Source organism: Haemaphysalis longicornis, unplaced genomic scaffold (genome assembly GCF_048455015.1).
Source record: "Haemaphysalis longicornis isolate Haplotype H1 unplaced genomic scaffold, Haemaphysalis longicornis Haplotype H1 scaffold_10, whole genome shotgun sequence".
NCBI classification, from domain to species: Eukaryota; Metazoa; Arthropoda; class Arachnida; order Ixodida; family Ixodidae; genus Haemaphysalis; species Haemaphysalis longicornis.
In genome coordinates, this window is record NW_027526204.1 from 73,404,139 (window position 1) to 73,425,505 (window position 21,367).

Genomic DNA, 21,367 nt, shown 5'->3' on the forward strand with positions numbered 1-21,367 from the left:
GGTTCAGTACGCTGTTTGTTTCTAGACGACTTACTGGTTGCCTTTGCATGTTCGCCTTTCCATACGGCGAAAATCAAGCACGTTGACTCGACGTGCCGTCGAAATTATTCACAGAATTCTCTAGTGGTTGCTCCCCGGCCGACACGCCACCAGAACCACCACCACCACCACCACCACCATCATCATCATCATCACATCATCATCATCAGCAGCAGCAGCAGCCGCATCACCAACATCATACCTAAGTCCACTGCTTGACGAAGTCATTTCGCATTGACGTCTGACCGCCCCTGTCCTATGCGTTCGACACCACCCAGGAATATTTGCCTTAGTACGCAATGCTGTCTTCATGGTAGTGTTCACAGTTTTTTTTCCTTGTTATAATTTATGCCCACCCACAGGGACATAAAGCAGAGACTGATGCAACTTGATTGATTGATTGTAGGGTTTTAACGCGCCGACGCAACGCAGGCGATGAGGCGCGCCGTAGTGGAGGGCTCCGGATTAATTTTGACCACCTGGGGATCTTTATCGTGCGCCGAAATCTCGTACACACGGGCGTACTGATGCAACTTACTCAATCCCGGGCCGAGGTATGCGCGTTGCTCCTTCCAGTTTATCTGTCTCGCCCTCTTCGTATTCGGGAGTCGTGCGCGAGCTCTACCTGTGGCAAAAAAGGAAAAAAAAGTATGACAGAGAATCCCAAGTGGGAATTGACAACTAAACAAATGGTTAAGACGCTCTGCTGTACACCGAGTCTCCTTAAAGTCGGCTTCACTACTACACACACATGCGTTGCGGGAAAGATATTTTTTTCAGGCCCCATATAATCATTTTGGTATTAAAGTAGAAAGGACGTGGGGAATTTTAATAAATACCTCCATGAGAACTCATGATTCCTCATGAGGTGCGATATGCCAAGCCCCTTCCAAGCCATCTTCAGTACTGTACAAAAATGCTTAGCTGGGAAGGCTTTTCAGAGGAAATACAAGAGGCCCTTATTGAAAATATGATGCCAAAAAAAGGCAGACTGTGCGCTAACTTCCAACTTTAATAGCGGAAAACCCGACCACCACATATATACCACACTTATCAAGCAACATGCCTGATTTCAATCAACAAGGAAGTAGTCATCATATCCCGAACAGAAATAAAACCGAATAGAAGCTTAGCACAGCCATGGGTTCGTAAAGGTATTACAGAATCAAGCGTGTTCTTTGATAAGCGTGGTTTGCATGTGGTGGTCAGGTTTCCTGATATTAAAGTTCAAAGTTAGTGCACAGAGTCTCGCCTTTGTGTAGTTGTCCCTTGTCTAGTGCGGCGCTTTAAAACCTCGCCATCTACCAACTCGCCCAAACCGTTACTCTGCAGATAAATGCCTATAGGGTTATTTTAGGCACCTTCATAAAACCCCATGTACTCCGACGGAGCGCTATACACAGCGCATTTACATTGGGCTTCGCTTTCTGGGGGAAATGCACGGAGTTTAATATCAAAAAGCGACGCCCCTAGCGCATTTAACAATGGCATTTTCCAGTGCGGCGTAAGCGCAAAACATAAGCGTCACAAGCTCCCAGGTGGATTACCCTATTAGTCCACGTAAAAATGCTTAAGCATTAATGACGGCCGCGGCGGCCGCTTCTCTGATGGAGGCGAAAAGCAAGCGAGGGGAACCCTGTGGAGATGCGACGTCACGGCGAGCATCGGCAGCTCACTTCAACCGCTTCCGTTCGGTATCACGTTTACGAAGTTCGGAATCGGCTGCTCGCTTCAAACGTTTGCGTTCAGCATCACGTTCACGCCGCTTCGCAGCCTTGTCTTCAGTGGTGCTAGCATTCCTGTTATCACAGTGATCGGTGCTTGTTACGGTTGCGCGGGCAATAGCAGAATTGTTAGGCTCCATTCAACGCATCGATGGAAATCGGAACGCCGGTGCTGGAACGACCGCGGCTATGACGAACGTGGCGCGACCATGACGCAGCACAATCCACTTTAATCCAATCCAATCCAAATCAAATCCAATCCAAGCCAACCCAATCCAATCCAATCCAATCCAATCCAATCCAATGCCCCTCGCGAGAGAGTGTTCGCTATCGGAGAGGAGAGGGGGTGAGCGGCGGAGAGCGTAGCTAGCGCGGCGAGGAGAATGGGGGAGGGGTGTGGACGGACAACAACAACGCCGTATGGAGGGACAAGGCGAGTGAAAGAGATCCAGTCGCATCCAAAACGGCCGTGTGTTCGATATTTCGGCGCACGTTAAAGATCCCCAGGTGGTCAAAATTAATCCGGAGCTCTCCACTACGGCGAGCCTCATCCCTGCGTTGAGTCGGCAACCCTACAATCAATCAATTAAGCATTAATGAAAAAAGGGGGGACGGAGGCACCACACACTAAAAGGCGCTATCCAGTGACGACAGTTCAGCATGCAGTGCGTGTGATGGCTGAAACAACCAATTTAAAGCTTAGAGTTAGTGTAGCCTGAAATAGTTACTGGCGTCATTAGAGTGGACAGAGCATCTTCAGTCGCAGTGCACATAAAACAGAGGTGCACATAAAACAACGACATCTTCTAAACGGTACTCTAGGCATGGTTAGCAGAAAATACTTCGGTCTTCAAGTCAGTGGACGCTCGAGTAATTTAACATTTCGCCATCTGAAAACAGAGGGAAACTGTAAGTTCAATTGAAGTTTTGTAGATATTTATGTAGTCTTTCTGAACAATAATTTCGTGCACCGAAAGCTTGATTTATTTTGTTTTCGGTGGTATATACGGTTGCGACGGCTTATCTAGAGAACGTTAATTAAGGAGATAGCCTCAGAGCCCCGCAGAAAGACAAACGGTCTTGGACACTTTTGTGGATGAGCATTTGCTGATAGTTGGAAAAAAAATTCACAATTCGGACTGTGCGAGTTAATTTGCCCTATATAAGCTATTTGAAAGTTAAAATAGCTATTAAATTTGAATTTTTACCCATGTGATCGGGAGTTGTAACGCACAGAATGATGAATACGCGTGACTAGCAAAAGCTTGTCACCTTCCTTGTCTGTCGTGCTTGTTTCTCTGCGTTTTTCGCGCATTTAAACCCCCTTCACGCAATACGAGCGAGCAAGCAGGAAACGAAAAGTTATCTAGCGAAAAATCGGACACGAAGACCCCAAGGCGAATTTTAATACATGTCAATTAATTTGAGGTGATTTGATTTTATTTTAAACGGTGTACCCTGGAAGCTGTACAGCATTGCGGAGGGGAACCAGCGCTGGCGCACAATGTTTAAGGCGAAAACTATAATAATCACTGGCATACAGAAACACTTACACGGAAAAACGAAAAAGCAACTAACAAAGTCGACCTATGTGACGCTGTCAGTACCACGAGTAAACCATCAAATGTGCAGAGATAGGTGCCGCCAGAGCAAAAGTTTACGGATCACTAAATGAGCAATTTTTGGTTGTTTCTCTGACGCATGGCAGCCCGGGGTATTATGCCCAGCATTTTCGCAATACTTTAGTAATTACGTGGCATCCCCCATTCATACCCCAGTTTGTAGACAGCTACAGTAAGAGAAATAACCTCAAATTGCCATTTTCGTGGTCCGTAATCTTCTGGTCTTGACGGTACATGACATACCCAAACTTTCAATGGTAACCGTATCGTCAAAAAGGAAGCGTTTTCCTCCTCAGAAGCGAGGAATCCACAAAATACATGCGCCCCATTACGAATTACAGCTACAGATGGCGCAAGCTTAGAAACGAAACAAACTTGGTGATGAAGCCTCTCCAACAACGCCCTAGATGGCGTTGTGCGTCCGGTTCCTGGCGGGAACTTCATACCGCTGAAGGGGTCTCCACATCCTCCGCCAATCAGTTCCACGCTGCGCTTCGCCCGTGCAGATATCGTCTCAGCAAGCTCGGAAGACGTTAAACGGCGGTGAACCAACGTATGGGAGTTGTGTGTCATCAGCGCTACCTTATTGGCTGCCCACTATAGAAGAAACATGCGCGGTCCGACAACCGTTATTTCGGCGTTTGTGATCGCGTCCTTCGCCGCTTCGCCGTCACACTGTCAAGGTGAGCATCTCCTCTTTGGAACATCTTCTCTTTGGAAATACTAATAAGTCAGTAGCGGATATATAGCATACATGCTCTCGCGGGTCATTTTTGCTTGTTGTGAAAAAATACATTATGATGAATTCAACACAAATAGAAAATTATGATTATGCTTTACAGCTTAGAATTAATTTGATAAATTTAACATAATTAGATTACTCATATGATATTCGGCATAATAGGGTGTGATAATCGATATTACACCGAGAAACTTCTAAATTTTGCCTTCTCTCCAAATCGGCCAAATGGAGATTGAAATTAAAGTGGCCGACATTTACGTCTGCGGTTTTTATTTGCTCTTGACCGCATGCATCAACTGTAACCTAGATAAATTGAAGGAAATAAATTGGCAATAATCCGAAGGCGGTCGTCGAGGTCGGTCACAAAGGTTTTTGGTCACGCTTGCTGGAAAAACAATAAATGGTTAATTTGAGGTGATGTAGTAAGATTATAATAAAGAACCCTAACTTAACGTCTAAGCTGACCGCACGGAAAGCGCTATGTTCTTGCTAAATTACTAAATACGTGCGCTAAACTTCACAGTTTAAAAGTGCTATAAGTGATCAACCATGGGTAGTCTAATAAGTAAAATATAAATCAAACAAAGCCTACGCAGCTAGAAGCAACTTAAAAAGAATTTGCCTTTTTTAAAAATTCCAGTCAATTTCTTGATGCCATATGTGACGCTGTGTCGACCAATGAATAGTGATATGCGAATAAAATTTCACTTAGTACCGTTGTCCTCGCCGCCTCACGTTTGGTCAGCACCGAAATCGCCGGAAGAATAGTTTTAAACCCCAAGGCAACGCAGGGTTTCATTCTGGCAGGGTTTCATTACAGCAAAAAAGAAAAAAAAAAGAAAGATTGCAAATCGTCAAATGCAGACAAAATGTCATTCTTTTATTACCTTCCTTTTCAACGCAACTTATAGAAACAGTCGCAGGTCGTGAGAGAGAGCGGTCAATTCCACAAGCTGCAGTTGTGAAGGCTGTAATAATGAAAGTCGCCAGACGAAGTCACGCCGTCCGCAGGCTCGCGTATTCAGTTCCTTATAACTGACGGCTAACGACCTACGACCATCTCAGTCACGGTTCACGGCGTTCAATATCAGAGCGCAGACGTGTCGAACATAGCCACATTTACATTGCCATTAACATGGGGTGAGGTGATCTTTCCGCCGAGAGACAGGCATTTGTAGATCCTTTATGCTAACGACAGAGTGGCTTCCGCCTAGGTGTGTACATTAACCCCTCCTTAACAAAATCACTTTATCCGGATTTTCACTTTTTTAAAGTTTTTCATGGCCCACATTCCAAAGACAAAAATGCAAACCGTACCCGCTTTTAACGAAAATTTGCTTATAGCGAGATCACTTACTTGCCCCTAGAGCTTTGATTTATTGCTTTATGCGAACTTTTTTATCGTCCGCGCTACAGTGCGTAGAGAGGAAATTGTGTTCGCTATTAACAAAATGCAGTTTATAACGAAGTGTGTTTCTTGTACGGATTCGTTGTAACGATTGTTTACTATATTTTTTGCACTGTCTAAAGGGGCCGTGAAGACAAAACGTAACTTTGTTCTATTTGAAAGCAACAGCCGTTGGCAACTCACTCAGCTCGGTTCCAGCCATAAAGATTTTTTTAACTGAAAGAACGCAAAAAGAATATTGAAAACACTTTCGAATTTCGCGCCATAGTGACGTAATATGAGCAGGAGTGACGTAACATGGGCCAGCATTATGAACATAGTCATGCATGCGTTAACTGGGCGCTATAGCATTCAAGGGATGCAATCAAATGGTTAGAGGCTCCACTAAAATCACCCGGTCATGTTTCTTGGCGGTGGCTTGGGTCGACGGCAGCCAACCACACAAAAGAAAATTTTGTGACGTCATAGAGAAATCGCTCGAACGTGGCTGGGATGTCGCCATTCCTCCTTAATATGTCGATTATTTCGTTGATGTTTTCGATAAAACCGGTGTCATTGTTACCATAACAAGGAAGTCTTTTTTATGAGCAAAACTTGTATTTTTTCTTCGTGGCTTCTTTAAACGCTGCCGACGTTGGACGAACTGTTTCTTATACCCCTGCTACACTTGCGTCCGAATGTCATTCGATCCGAATGTCATTTGATTCAAATGGGGTGCTTCGAATGCCATTCAGAATTTACCGCGCTCCGCTACAATTTCGATGACATTTCAAAGCTTTAACGATCGCTCGCCGTGCTGCGTGGCACTGCTGCTGGCGAGTTCTGTTTTTACACAATAATGCAACAATCAAATTTAGCAGCAGCCTTTGGCGTTAGAATGATATAACATTATAAATAACGTAAGCTTTGACGCGATTTTTGCTTAATTCTGAATCGCAATCGAGGTTTTTTGTGCTGCCTGGCCACACTGGCTTGTCGCTTGCTCGCACTGGTGCTGAGGGTATGGAATTATTACATCTTGATATCACGATTTAAGGGAACGAGAAGTAAACAAAGCCCCACAATTAAGAATATTTTGTTTGTTTTAAGTACGCCAGTAAAGTATTTGTTTATGCTGACTTGGAACGCTGTGCGCGGCAGTGCTAGAAATGGCATTTGAAAGCCCCAAATGTCTCCCGGGGTGCTCATTTGGCTCGAATGTCATTTGAGCCGAATGGTATATCCAAAACCCAGCGGAGCAGCGCAACTTCGCATTTCAGTAAAATGACATTTGGTCCAAATGACACTCTACGCTAGTGTAGCAAGGGTAATACAATTAGTACCCTCTTAATTTCGTGTAACACGCCGCTCGAACTATGCTCCCCAGAGCCACCGAGGATACGAAGCTTCGGCTTTTCCCCGGACCTGTCACTGGGCGACTCGGCTGCCGTCACGTGCGCAGTGAAGCGGGGGAGCGTCGGTCCCCACGCGCTCACGTGGCTTCGGGACGGCGCGAGACTAGGCGAAGAGGGGCACCAGCGCGTCAGTGTCAGCCGGCCGTCCGACGTCATGTCCATACTGGCATTCAAGAACATCCAGGCGGACGACGTCGGCAACTACACCTGCGTCGCGGCCAATGCCCACGGAGAGCACAGGATGACTGCTACCCTGATGGTATCAGGTACTGAAACGATAGTTATATTATACCCCTGTTACACGGGCGCCTTAACGGCCGTTAACGAAAACGGCAGTTGGCCTTAACGGCCGTTAGGTGGAGTCACACGGCAGTGCGAACGCCGTTGGAAACCAAACGGCGATCGACACCAACTGAGGTCGCTGGTCTCCGTTCCGCCGGCTTTCCTCCGTTCTCGCTGCAGCTAGGCAAGATGGCTGCGCCCAGCAACAACGTGTCCCCGATGGAAGCGAGCGCCCCTCAGCAAAAGCGCTTCATCTGGACAGCGTCGCTGACGCATCTGCTTATTAATGTGTGGCAGGACCACCTTGCACAACTGCGGGCTCAGAAGCACAATGCCCCGGTGTACCTGCGTATGACCGCGATGTTTAATGAGCTCGCAAGCGATGAGTGCGGGCAGACTGTGCGAGTCACAACTAAACAATTGAAGCACAAGATGGAGAACTTGGCACAAGCGCACAAGTAAGTTACCACAATTTTATTAGATTTTTAAGCCCGCGTAGCACCTCGTCCAGCATGTGCAATAAAATATGGCGCACCGCACTGTGACTGATCTGTCTCGATGCCGTAGGCAACGCCGAATCTTGCTTGACGTGGGCTCAAACGCGACTCCTTCATAACGCTCGTGCAGCAATGCTTAAATAGCGATCACAGCGTAGCACAGTAGGTTTATCATGTGTAGCCGTTTGCCGTAAGTTAGGCTTTGCCGGGCGAAGTTTGACAGAAATGTATTTTGCACCAAAAAGCCTGTACGATCAGTTCACACGAAATAAAATGTTGACCTGTGCATTAGCTTTCCTGTGGTGCGCATTGCAGTAAAGGTAAAGCTAACAATCAATAAAGGTTGAATTATAAAAGCAGTAGTGTTTGCTGTACGATCAGTTACACAAAATAAAATGTTGACCGGTGCATTATCTCCTGTAGCGTGTATTGCAGTAAAGCTAACAATCGCTAGAAGTTGCACTGTGAAAGCAGCAGTGTTTGCATTAAATGCACAAACCACTGCACTGCTTTCTTGTTTTCTATGCAACCGCAATTTGCATACGCAAGAATATTATACTAATACTATTAATTCCAACTTTTCAGTTGTGTATGAGCAGTGTGGTTAAGAGCACACTAGGCCGTGCATGTAAGGCATCAGAAGTAATTGAACTGTGGTAAAAAAAGCTGATAGGAAAGTTGGTGTGTAATAACATTAAGGCGCTAGTGAGACAATGATGCAAGACACGATGGGTTAAGCGCTCACTCGCAGTACTTGTTTATTTGAAGCATTGTCTCGTATGTATACAGGTGTAATCACTGGAAACATGCGCAGTAGAAAAAGCGAAGGAGAAAAAATCAAAAGTAGCTACAATCAAAGTGAAGTTCTGAAGAATTCAAATTTACTGACACGCAGAAGGAAAGATGTGCAGCAGATGCAATGGTCTCCTTTTTCTTCTCTTGATGTAAAAGGCTTCCAAGAGCTCCCTCGCTACTGTATTATCACTCCCGCCGATAATTTGAATCTGCTCAAAGAAAGGTCTTTCTCAGGCATGCTCTAATTTTATCACATCCTGAATTGTGCAGAAATTGCTAAATGTGCAGCCTAATCAAGCACATATCCCATAGTTGTTTGTCGACATTGTTTATAGGATAATAACATTCTATCTTGACTATCAGCTGATCTTGATGCCTATCTAGCTCACATCATAATTCAACAGCCTGCAGTTTCAACTTTCAGCACAAATCAGGTTCATAGTTCTTGTTTGTTTGTACTGTAGTGAAAATAATTTGTGTTTATTGCTGGGGACATGACAGAGTGACTCTCATCTGTACTTTGTTCTTATTTCAGAAAGGCAAGCAATGCTGGCACTGGGTCGGCAGCTACAGAGTGCCCATTTTATAAGCGGCTGAAAACCTTCCTGGGGAACCTGCCCATGAACGACCCAAGCCTGGTGCAGGAGAGCTTTCAGGTGCAACATGTTTATTTTGGTTGCATGCAAACATTGGAAATTGACTGAAAAACCAAAATTGGTTTTTGAACAACCTGGTTTGTTGCCGGAGACAGGTGGCAGCAATGTTTATTACTAAAACATCATTGCACAAACATGAGGCATTGTGGGCCCCTGAGTACTAAAAATTCACAAATAACTTGTCATAAGCATCACTGTCTGCGTAGCTTAATTATCATTGATTGACATTTACAACATACTGATGCCACAACAATTGTTACTTTTGGGAGTTTAGGGTGTACCACAACTCATCTAGAGAAAACATCAAGCATTGTATGTTTGTATGTGTACCACTTGCACTCAGCATGCAAAAAACAATAATCACTTAGATGCAACATTCGGTAACATCCTGTTTTTTTTCTTCTTAAGCTGGACATGATAGAACGGCTGCCAGAAGGTGCAGAAGTTGTGGCCTCGGGGCCACTGCCAACAGCGCCCAGCAGCCCAGGGAATCCTGATGAATCGAGTAGCCACGCTTGGACCAGCCAGGCCTGGACCAACGAGGCGGACAACATAGACGCGTCCGCTAGTGGACCATCGACAAGCCAGGTTCCATCCCCTGCACCCACAGCTGACCAAGGCCCCACCCGAAAAAGGCGGCAGCAGGCGTCACCACTTGACAAAGTTGTGGAAATACTGGAGCGCCAGGAAGACCGTGCCGCGAAACTCGCAAAAAAAGACTACAAACTGTCAAAGAAGGCAGTCCGTCTCCATGAGGAGACGAACGCAATTCAAAGAGAAATGCTAGGCATAATGCGCCAATACTTTGCAGGCCAGCAGGAGCGTCAGCCTGACCTCAGCACTGAAAACACTGAATAAAGCTGAATGTGCATACGTGCCCTTGTTCTGTTCATTGTTCACATTTGCATGCCTGAAGCAGCTTTTCATAGTAGTCATGGCTTGAGTGACAAGATGTGTTTAGCCAAAGCCTGTCGGACGCTTTCACCTGATGAGCTTGCTGCGTTGCTCACACAAACCGGCTGTGGAAGTTCACGGGCTGCTACTTCAGCACTCCACTGTGTGTCGCACTGGTCACGCATGTGCTCGCAGACATTGTGGAGGACGCAGCAAGCTCGCACAATGCTGTTGACATTGTCAATTTCACACTCAAGTCCCTTCAAGACCCTGAATCTAGCCTTCAGTCGCCCAAAGGCATTTTCGACGACACGCCTTGCTTTGGAGAGAGTGTAGTTGAACGTTTGCACTGTGGGGTTGTTTGCACTGCGATGAGGGAACGGCTTCATCAGGTGATACTGCAACGGAAAGGCCTGGTCACAGAGGAGGACTGCTCCTATAGGCATTCCATCGATGACTTGGCTAGGTACAGTGAAGATATCAGACCCCACTACTTTCGGTAGTATGGAGGCCCTGTAAACTGCTGCGTCGTGATTGCGCCCTGGAGACCCTACATTGGTGTACAAGAACTTGTAGTTTTGGTCAACCACAGCGAGCAGGATTATACTATACCAACCTTTATAGTTGTAGTAATCCTGCGCATTTTCTTTGGGCGGCGAAACTTTTATGTGGCAACCGTCCATTGCGCCGAGGCCCTGTGGAAAGCCTGTGCAGGCTTCGAATTGCCGCACGTGGTCTCTGACATTATTCAGAGACGGAAATTGCACAATCTGGGGCTCGAGCACATTTACGACAACGTCGCAAAACCCCCGGAAGATGAGGTTGACGGATGACCGACTCACGCCGAAAAGGTGCGCCACAGTCCTTTCCTCGGCCGACGTGGCGAGTCTGTACAGGGAAATGGCGACACGCTTGTGCAGTGGTATACAAGCTCGCATGTTTGTATCCTCCCGTGCTAGTGAGGAACACGAGCTTACAATGTACGCAAACGTGGAGCGGGTCACACGAAAGTTTCCCTTGAAATCTTGATCCGACAACGTCGGCACGGTGGTGTCATACCACGACGGCGGTCTCCAAAGCGTCCACACACTCCTAGGCCTGGGAGACAACGCCACAGCGAGTGCAGCCAGGGTGCGACACCGCCTCTCGGCCGCCTCCCGCTTCTTCTTGATCGACGCTTTCTTGGTGAGCACAGTTCGCAGTTCAGTCCTTTTTACAGACAACAAGGTTTCGTAGTGTGCAACAAGGAGAAGCAAGTCGGGCGGGCGATCACGGCCGCATTCATACACCGGCCGGCTAAGCGCCATTTCACGGCTGCTCTCGGGGACGCGTCGCAAAGACGCACCACGTTCAACACTTCACCGGCTGGATCGCGCGGACGGTGGATCTCGGTACGAAAAAAAAAAAGAAAATGCACAGTGCTGCGGTGCTGTGGCGATGGATCGCGGAATGAAGCGCTTCACCAAGTCAAATCAGACCACGTTGAAACCACAACCAAAGGCAGCGACGCCACGACCACGACGAACGCAACGCACACCACAACAAACGCGGCCATTTGCAACGCCCTGGTTCGGATTGGATCGGCTAGATAACCTTCTCTGATACTGTAGCAACAACTTTTGCGAAGAGTAAAAAAAAATACACTGTACAGCTTGCAGCGCAGAAAATAATTACGAGAAAAACAAATTTTTGAGTTTTCGAGGTAAAATTGTAAGAGTCACGTGATAAAACGTCCAAACGGAAGTGAACCGTCTGAGCATGGAAAGTGCCGTGTGAGCACAGCCATCACAGTTCCGTTACCACGGCCGTTACGGGGTTAAACTGCCGTTTGCGTTAACGGCCGTTAAGGCGCCCGTGTAACAGGGGTATTACAAGAACTAAGCTAACTGAAAGATGAAGTCAAGGGTTTGACGGACAACCGTCTGGTCGGGAGGGTACATTTGGTACATAATTTGGCCGCAAGATTACATTTAGAATCGCTAATAATACAGACAACGCCGAACACCCTTAATCGCAACATCGGAACCTTCCACCCAATGTATGCACGCTGCCTACGTCATGTTTTAAAGGCCTACTTAAGGCCGTTTTTGTCTGCAATAACATTCATTGTGAACAAGGCTCCCGTGCGAGAGCCGAAACGTCTTTTAAGTGTTTTTTTTTCTTTTTCGTTTCTTGGTCGGTGCCCTCTTTATCTCGCTAACTGAAAGATAAACTGAAGCTAAATCGGCTTGGCCAATATGGGAGAGACGTTTCATAACGATGTATAGGCCTTGGCGGCCCGTGCGCTCACGTGAAATGTCAGAATTTTCAGGCGCTTGATGAAAAACGTGTTCAGTTTGCAGAAAAATACGAAAACAGGAACGAGAACGATTGTGGACACTGCTGTTACACTGCCAACATTTTTTTACTTCTTCACCATCGAAAAGAACACGTTGCACCATTGCACCACAGAATTGCACCACACAAGTCCTACTAGAGCTTCCGGGTTGAGAAGCTACGCACGATTACCCAAATCTGTGTGGTCGATTCATTTCCGTTAAATGGGTTCATGCTTCCTTGTAAGCCGGACGAAGCCTTCTGACGTCGAGGGTATACAGAACGCAATTACACGCACAAACAAAGCGGAACTCCCTTCGCTAAACTTGGGCTTTTGTCAATTTATCCTCATTAACAAATACATATTGCCCCGAAGTATTCGCTGTCTCTCCAACATCCGTACCGTACTCATCTCGTTCCGGACTTATGGAACGGCTTGATAGAGTGAAGGAGATTCGTTGGACCGAATCAATTAAAACCCAGCTGATCAATGCGTTGAGTCTTATTACATTGACTATTATGTTTATCATCGAGTATTTAAGCAGAATGCGGTTATGACTTTTTCTTTGTCACTCTCGAACAAACTTTTATATTATTGTGTTTGTAAGCACCCAAACGGAAAGCACTGTAACAGCTTTTCGTATTTTGGTTTATAGTTCGTACTTCTTCACCTCTTGAGTCCGTCACTGCCGGCATTATTGTTTAGTTTCATTAATAGGCCAAGTCTTGGAGTCCCGTTCCTTGTGTGAAACGTCAAGCTGCGGTTCTGAGCGATGGCGTTACTTGTGCATGTTACAACCACATGCGATATCAGAGCAAATAACTGGCGAAGACCTAATACGGAACTCATACTTGTTCCGTCAATGAAGAAACTGGTCTATACCGAAAACACACAGCCTTCTAAATTGATGTGCGCACGTGTGAACTATGTGTTCACGGCGCAAGTGCACGTAATATTTTATGTTAAAAATACAAAAGTTGATGTCTAGCGCCTTTCAAATTCCTGTTATTGTTGGTCCCGGCTTTTTTGCACTGGGAAAATTTCCGGTTACAAGCAAGAAAAAGCCTATTTTTCGTACTGTATATGTATTTGGTATTAAATTGCGTCGACGAACACAACTGTTGTTTCAGCACCCCGATACAGTGATTCCGTTCGCAGTAGTATTTCGCCGATATGACGGCGCATGCGAAGTTCGGTACCGCAGATTTGCTGCCGAATAACGAACACGTCTGAGTTTCTCGGCGGTGTTATGGAAGCAGTTTCCGAGTTGCCTTCGTAGGAGCATGTAACTTCGCCTAATTAATACGCCATACTCATCAATAGCACTAAAAATTAATGATAAGAGAGTCGGCCACCGACGTGTTTATGGGCTTGTTGCAGGCACAGCGCAACTGTATGATGATTGGACGCAATAACAACGCCGTCAGAGTTCCACCTACGCACACTCGAAACAAAAACGCTTATAACCCGGAATTTGGTTTGTTGAACCACTAACTGGTTACGTCTCAATTTCAAGCTGACGTCATTTATACCGTGTTCCAGTGTCATTTGTTGGTGAGCGTCGTATAGCTATGAAGTAACATATTTTTTATCTATGGCTATCACACACACACACACACACACACACACACACACACACACACACGCGCGCGCGCGCGCACACGCACACGCACACACACACACACAAACACAAACACGCACGCATGCACGCACGCACGCACACACACGCACACACACAGGCACGCACGCACGTAGGGCACCGCTGCCAATTGTGACCTCACCATAAGTAGGACACGTCAACCACTCAGCCACTCAAGGAGCAGACACTTCAGGGAGCCTTGCTTACGCACAAATAAATACGGGACACCACAGAAGGAACAGTGACGAGGACGCAGTTCGAACCCCGCCACTCCCTTCGATGGCTGTCCTTCGGTTACCCGAACCTCCTCGGCCCCCAAACAGGCCATCGGGTTACGCACGCAAACCGGCATATCCGCCGCCGTCTAAGGCAGCTATTTGACACTCCGCAGGGCTCGTCGTCTCCCCATTGTCTTCCGACCTCATTACGGGGACGGCGTCGTTGACGCAACCTAGCCGTCTCTCTTGGAGCGCTGTCAGATCATGCAGCTGGATCCGCGGGGGTCGGCACGAGAAAAAGCACTCGATAGCCAAAGAGAGCAACGATGTTGTCACTTGGACGCGTCTCTTTAGGCAAAGTCGGACGAGGAAATATGTATGTTTGGGTGTGTCTAGTATACGTTCAGACGCGCAGGGCACACTGAAGCGAACCCGTACCAGGAATATTATACGAGTGCAGGATTGAAACTAAGGCAGCGGTGTGGTGGTTATGATTTATAGACTTAAATACTCAACACTTAGCTCAACTTGCCTTCTCAGGAGAGATACCGCTCTGACCTCACCGGCACCCGCATGCTTTAAAGGGTCCATGAAGACAAAATGAAGCTTTGTACAATTCGAGAGAATCAGGTTTTGGTAACTCACTTAGCTCCATTTCAGTCACAAAAGATGATTAACAACGACGATAGTCTTTCTTGCGCTACTTACACACAGACATTTTGATACGTCTGTCTGTCTGTCTGTCTGTCTGTCTGTCTGGCTGGCTGTCTGTCTCTCTGTCACTCGATTCAGCCAGCCGGTCAAAGTAAAGCAGATGCTGCGCAATAGTCTTATATACCCACAGCCAAATCGAAACGTCTAAGCCCGGTGTTAATGTTGATCCTTGTCAACAAGGTTGAACAAGAACAGGATATTAAGCAAATATAGGGCAGAAAATGAATACACGAGTGATATTTGCAGTGTTAATTTATTGAAAAAAAAATACGGATGCTTGCTTTTTGCGATAGCAAATAAAATACTACATAAACTGCAGAAAACCGTCGCGTGCTGTTGCCGGCGCTACCTGGCGGAATTCGAAAAAATCAAGCGGCAACAGAAATGAATGGTTCCACTAGATAGGTTCCGCGTTCCGCTTGGAGCGCTGGTGGAGTAGGGTAACGTGGCTCTAAAAACGTTGTAGTAGGGTGCCTCGATTCACGCGCGTCTCCGCCGTACGGCAGCGCTGCAATCGAGGCACCCGACTTGGAGCAGTGGAACGCGGCAAATTTAAATTGACTTCAGCAAACCTCCAGCGTGTTATCTTGGTGGGAACGAGACGGGAGAGGAACAGCATGAGAGGTGAGCAAGAAAAAGAAGGGAGGCATTTACTTGCCAGGGGCGCCAATCGACTACCGTCTAGCGTCGACATTTGCAACGAAAGGAGCAGATACGCGGACATTTTTTAACTGCGGACACGAAAAATCTCGATCTACCAAAAAGCTTCGCCGTTAATAAGTTTCGTCTCCAAAGCTAGATTAGCATTCTCTGTAGCTCTGAGTTTAATTTAGGAGTTACGGATGAATCAAAGTGACATTTGCCGCCAAGACGACTTTGCCAGTACTCCGAGTTAATAGAGCTCACAGTAAAGTTGTAAACGTTACAGTAACCCCATCTGCTGTCAGTAGAAGGCCACCTACGGAGGGAGTATACGGTTAAAGAAAACTGCAGTACCTCTTGTTTTACAGAAGCTATCCCGAAACAAATTAAATGACAATTAGCCGCTAAGACGACTTTAACGTTGCGCCGAGTTTCATTTACTTCTCATGAATGGTTAGTTCAAAGTGAAGTAACGTTACAGGATCACCGTCTGCTGTCAAAACATGGCCACCTACGGAGAAAGTATGGCTGCAGAAAAGGGCCGTAAATCTTATTTTATCAGAATCATCGTAAAACGAATTACATGAAAATTAGACATTTAGGAGTTTCATTTACATTTCACATATCAGTAGCCTACAGTGACGTTGTAACTGTAGGGAAATTCCCATCTCTTGTAAATGCATAGGGTTCTACGAGAGGAAAATAGACAGCGGCGTGTTCGTTTTTTAAAATTATTGTTATTATAATTCTTTATTCGGAAGGCGGGACTCAAGGTCTAGTCAGGGATGGGGATGGCGGTAAAGGAGGTGAGAGCGTCTACATCCTCTTGTGTATCCCAGTGGTCCTAGCGAAAGTCCACAGGAACAAATAAAACTCTTGTCCTTCAAGCTTGATTCAGCTTGGATGAACGCTCAATGGCAAATTAGAAACAAATGTTCTTTGCTTCCTGCATAGATGCGTCGATTGAGGTAACACACGCTACAGCATCGCTGATCGTCCTTCTTCGCAGAGTTGAAGGGATGATGAATTTCCTTCCAGAAAAGAAGCTCCTACCCAATTCACGTTACGAACGCGCAGTGCCCGAGACACGAAATCGAAAGCGCTGCTTCTTGGTATACCAGCGCGAGCTGATATCGGAAGGCGAGGGCGCCCTTGAGCGCTTCGCTTGTCTCCTTACGTATCTCCTCTTTTGTTGCCACGATCTGCTGAGACATAATCTCAAGAGATGCTCTCGTCTCCTTCCACGGCACCACCGTTCCGAGCGATCGCGACGAGAGCGGCGCATTGTTCGTTCCCTGGTTGTCGCGGAAGAGACAATGGAGGCGCTCTCGAGACTGTCGATGCACGTCGCCGTTACGGCGATGCTCCTTTCGTCGGGTTGCGGCCAAGGTAAGAAAGTTTGAGGAAACGCTCGCAGTTGTCGGAGACTCGTAGCGCGCTACGGACGCTAAGTTCGCCGAAGTCCTGAAGTGATCGGTTGTCGAGCTCCTCAGCATTTAGTAAACGCCTGTGTAGTTACTGCTAGTTCTTTGCGTCTTTGCGGAGCGCAGTTTCAACACTTAGTTCCTCTCAGGGTTGGACAAGTTGTGGTGATTGTTTGCAATACGACGCCTGACCACAAATGTCATTACTATGCCTAAAAAAGTCTATATATTCCATCTAGCACTGATACTCCAAACCACAAAACCGAATAAATGATAAACGCTTCTGTTCCTTGAGACCAATTCGCCTAGGAACATATTTTTTGTCCAAGGTCATACCAGTTATGTATAAAAAAGGGTTTTCGGACTTTACAAGGTTCCTGCACATTTTACTAATATACATATTGCTTTCCGGCCACGCAGCATCACTATCATGGCAGCACCAATATCTCTGCGAAATATTGTACACTCCAACGCTCTCACGACCCCGCGCGTATGATAGCTGCGCTCTGTTGCACTTCGTTTTCAGCTACAGTAAACCGGCCGTCGTTGTAACGAAATCACTCAATTCAATGCCTCGCCTTACTTGAGGTGTTCCGAAGTCCAGACGGTAGTGCATAGTGAGGCGAGGGTATTCCTTTTTAACGAAATATCGCTTATAACGAATCCATTTTTATGCTCCCACGGCTTCGTCATAACGAGCGTTCACTGTATATTCGAAACGCCTCGGTGTTTTTTCTAAGATGCGGCAGAAGTGCAGATGTCGTGGTGCTTCACTTTCAGGGCTGCCTCCACACATTCGGCCCTTCAGCTTTCAAAAGGACCTTATACTGGGTGACTCGACCGTTGTGATGTGCGCGTTGGCACGGGGCAGTCGTGGCCCGCACAGCATCACGTGGTGGAAAGGGGACGACCGATCGCTTCTTTCGGGAGACGACCGTGTCAGCGTTCACAGAGTCTCGGACCTGCTGTCGACCCTCACGTTTAGCGACATCGGCTACGAGGACGTAGGCAACTACACCTGTGTCGCTTCCAACGCTTACGGCAGTGACCAGCACACGGACGCCTTGCTCGTCTCAGGTAACCGGCACTTACCTGCCACGATGTACGGTTCTCCAAAGGTATCTGGGCGATGGATATAACTAATAACTGTAAGGTTTAACGCGCCGACGCAACGCAGGCGATAAGGCGAGCCGTAGTAGAGGGCTGTTCCGAATTAATTTTAACCACCTGGGGATCGTTGACGTGCGCCGAAATCTCGCACACACGGGCGTTTTTGCTTTTCGCCTCCATCGGAAAAGCGGCCGCCGCGGCCGGGAATCGAACCCGCGTCCTCGTGCTCAGCAGCACAACGCCACTGAGCCTCCGAGCCACCGCGGCGGGTATGAATATTCCTTGCTTGGGCAAGTCGTCAGTGCTGATCCCATGGAACAGCGAAAAAGAAATCTGGCATGGAATTGATACGGGCTGCGAAGAATTCGGCAAGCACGCTCAAATAAGGAACGATATCTCGTACTACACTGAAAAGAAAGGACAAAGACCAATTCGCAATGCCAGTGATCACTTATAAGGGGCGCAAGCGTGGTGCATTATTAAGGGCGTTGAAGGAGAGCTTGGGTCAGCCCCACGAGCCAAGGAGAATGATGAGTAGCGTTTAGTAAGAGCAAAGGAGCGTCCCACATCGAAAAACAAACTTAAGTGAAAGACGTCGTAGCTCAAGTTACGAGGAAGAAGTGGACTGTGCACGTAATGAGAGCTGACATCCGACCACCGGGGTAACAGAGTGGCTATCGAGTGACGGGACTACAAGTGGGGGAAGAGCATGACTCAATGAAGGGATGAAATCAGATCATTCGGGGGCAAAGAGTGGACCAGAACATTGTAAGACAGAAATGGTATGAGAGGCCTGCAGTGGACGCGAACGATATGATGGCGGCGATGATGACCTGGAAAGGATTGCAGCTTCAGGGGAAGGTTTATAACAATTGGTTACGTTTTCAGCAGGTCGCGTACCTGCTCGTTCCGTCACTACCCGTTCTGTGTGTTCGTGTTATCACGGCCGGCTGGACACCCCTCGCACCGCCGCTAGGCCGTGGTATTATGCGGTTAGAAAAACCGCTGACAGCTAATAAAGCGCGGCCTATACAAAAGGCAACGCTTATGGGATTGGAGGAACGGCGCGGTTCGGCTTGGCTTTATACAGTGGCGGCGATTCTTTTAGGGGCGAAGCTCCTAAAGCCATGGGTCTGTCCATCCCTTGTGTCTCGTGGTACGTGACCGCCGCATGCTTTCGGAGATGTCGCAAAGTGGGCCGCGTTGCACGCGCAAGAACCGGCTGCAACCGGCAGCGCAAACTCGGCACCGGGAGCGCGAGCTTGTCTGTGTTCGCCAACGGAGGCGCGAGCGCACGTGCACTGCGAGGGGGAGATCACGCATCACGCCACGAACGCAGGCAGTCGTTCTCGGAGATCGAACGAGACGCAAGGACCTTTGCTCGTTTCCTCTCGTCTTGTTCGGGCACAAGTTCGCCCTAAATAAAAGTTCTTTCTTTACCGTTGTGTCCCATCCTACGTGACAAATTGTGGTGGAGGTGCGGGGTAGTCCTCGATGGCGCGGGGTCTTTCACCAGGTCTGGGTCTGGGAGCATTGACTCCGAAAATAACAGTTGATTTGTACAATGTACGCACACAGTCTTACGTCTTTCTTAATGATGTAATGGGCGAACTTTCACGGGAGAGTTACGGTTACCGATGGTCTCCCCCTCTCGAGCTTCGCCCCACTTATCATCATTCATTCCGTGGATATGGCGTGATTTTTTTTGTCGTAAATGTGCCATGACTTTAAGGGACGATTATGAGACAGAAACACGGAATTATTGTGCATTATTTCTGTCTTATTTGGCAAATATAGGTTAATTGCCGCCAGCACACCGTTACCTTTTACTTTAGTGTTTGATAAATTATTTCTTCTCAGTTATGAATACCGCTCACCGATTTTCGCACGCGTTGGTCGAATTGCCGTTTGCTCTTTTTTTAAATTTTCGCCGTTCGTGGAACTATACAGCAAGCGTAAACGTCTCCTCTTGTGCCCTGGACTTGATAATGACATACAACTTGTATTTATAAAAGCCCGAACTTTCATTTTTACAATCAAGTGAGTCGTCGCTGAGTACTAACTGAGTACTAACAACTGCGTCTCACTTTTGTAATACCTGCCTAATGTTCCCACGAACAAATGCGTACACGCGCATGCACGAAATTTTAAAGATTACTTTGGTACCGCTAAATAGATTTTATGTCCGATATACCATTCACGCAAATGGATTTTTTTTTTTTTCACATACTGCATGCCTGTATGGCGCCTTCGGGGTGAGAAAGGCAACAAATTACAATAAGCGTAGCGCGTTATTGTCCCTACGAAAAAGTTCTTCGGGGCACAAAACTGCGCTTACATGCGCCGAAGGAGAAAGTCTGGCGATACTTATCGTATACGTACTTATACTGCATCGTGTTCGCGTCCTTTCTTCGCTTTCGTTTTTTATTCTTTTGGCGAGTACTCCGCCAGGCCGGCTGGTGACGCTTCGAACCACAATCAGAGTTCCCCACGGCTGCGGGGCGCCTGTTCTACTCACCCTCCGTCACGTTCACTTGCCACGCGATATGACGGCGTCAGCGCCCCACGCACCATGCTATCTCTTGTTCCACCGCTGGCAGCGTGCTGATGTTAGAGTGGTGCCAACGCCCTCGGATCCTGCTCTGGAGACCCGCGTTCATTTTTCAAGTGCATTCAACCGTGTTTTTAAAAACGATAGTCTTTCTTCGGCTACTTAAACACAGAAATTTTGGTCTGTCTGTATGTCTGTCCGTCTGTCCATCTGTCTGTGACTCGATTCAGCCACCCGGCCAAAGTGAAACGAAATCTGCGCAATAGTCTTATGTACCCACCGCGAAACATAAACGTCGAAGTCCGGTGTCATTGTTCATACTTGTCATCATTGTTGAACGAGAACAAAGTACTACGGAAATATGAGGCAGAAAGTCAATACATCAGCGAAATTTGCAGTGTTCCTTTATTACAAGTTCATGGACGCTTGATTTTTGCGATAGCAAATGAAATGCTACATCAACGGCAGAAAACCGTCGCCTGCTGTTGCCCGCGCTACTATAGCTCCTGGCGGCAGTTAAGAAATAAAACGGCAACAGCAATGAAAGGTTGCACTAGATAGGCTCCACGTTTCGTTTGGAACGCTCGTGGAGTAGGGCAACATGGTTCTATAAACGTTGTAGTAGAGTGCCTCAGTCAATGCACGCGCGTCCCGCCCTACGGCAGCGCTGACATCGAGACACCCGACGTGGAGCAGTGG

The 21,367-nt window shown here is 47.2% G+C and overlaps 2 protein-coding genes across 4 annotated transcripts in view; both read left to right on the plus strand.

Annotated features, from left to right (window-relative positions):
• Window positions 1-21,367, plus strand: part of LOC144158759 (cell adhesion molecule Dscam1-like) — a 207,011-nt gene that overhangs the window by 14,668 nt on the left and 170,976 nt on the right. Inside the window, exons 1-2 of one of the 3 annotated variants that reach the window (XM_077689858.1) lie at window positions 3,938-4,068; window positions 6,902-7,195. The exons of 1 other annotated variant lie outside the window; for it this stretch is intronic. In XM_077689858.1, the coding sequence (XP_077545984.1) occupies window positions 3,996-4,068; window positions 6,902-7,195 (367 nt within the window). In that variant the 5' untranslated portion in view covers window positions 3,938-3,995. Of the gene's footprint in view, window positions 1-3,937; window positions 4,069-6,901; window positions 7,196-16,884; window positions 16,973-17,787; window positions 18,085-21,367 lie in introns of those variants that run through there. One more of the 3 variants, XM_077689857.1, reaches the window with a different exon arrangement.
• On the plus strand, window positions 7,252-10,117 carry LOC144158758 (uncharacterized). Its single transcript, XM_077689852.1, has 3 exons — window positions 7,252-7,669; window positions 9,039-9,159; window positions 9,568-10,117. The coding sequence occupies exons 1-3, from the start codon at window positions 7,401-7,403 to the stop codon at window positions 10,015-10,017; spliced, it is 840 nt and encodes a 279-aa protein (XP_077545978.1). The 5' UTR covers window positions 7,252-7,400; the 3' UTR covers window positions 10,018-10,117.

Coding starts and splice junctions, on each gene's coding strand:
- LOC144158758 (XM_077689852.1), top strand. CDS start 7,401: ATGGCTGCGCCCAGCAACAACGTGTCCCCGATGGAAGCGAGCGCCCCT. Junction 7,670..9,038: donor AACTTGGCACAAGCGCACAA/GTAAGTTACCAC, acceptor TTCTTATTTCAG/AAAGGCAAGCAATGCTGGCA. Junction 9,160..9,567: donor TGGTGCAGGAGAGCTTTCAG/GTGCAACATGTT, acceptor TTTCTTCTTAAG/CTGGACATGATAGAACGGCT.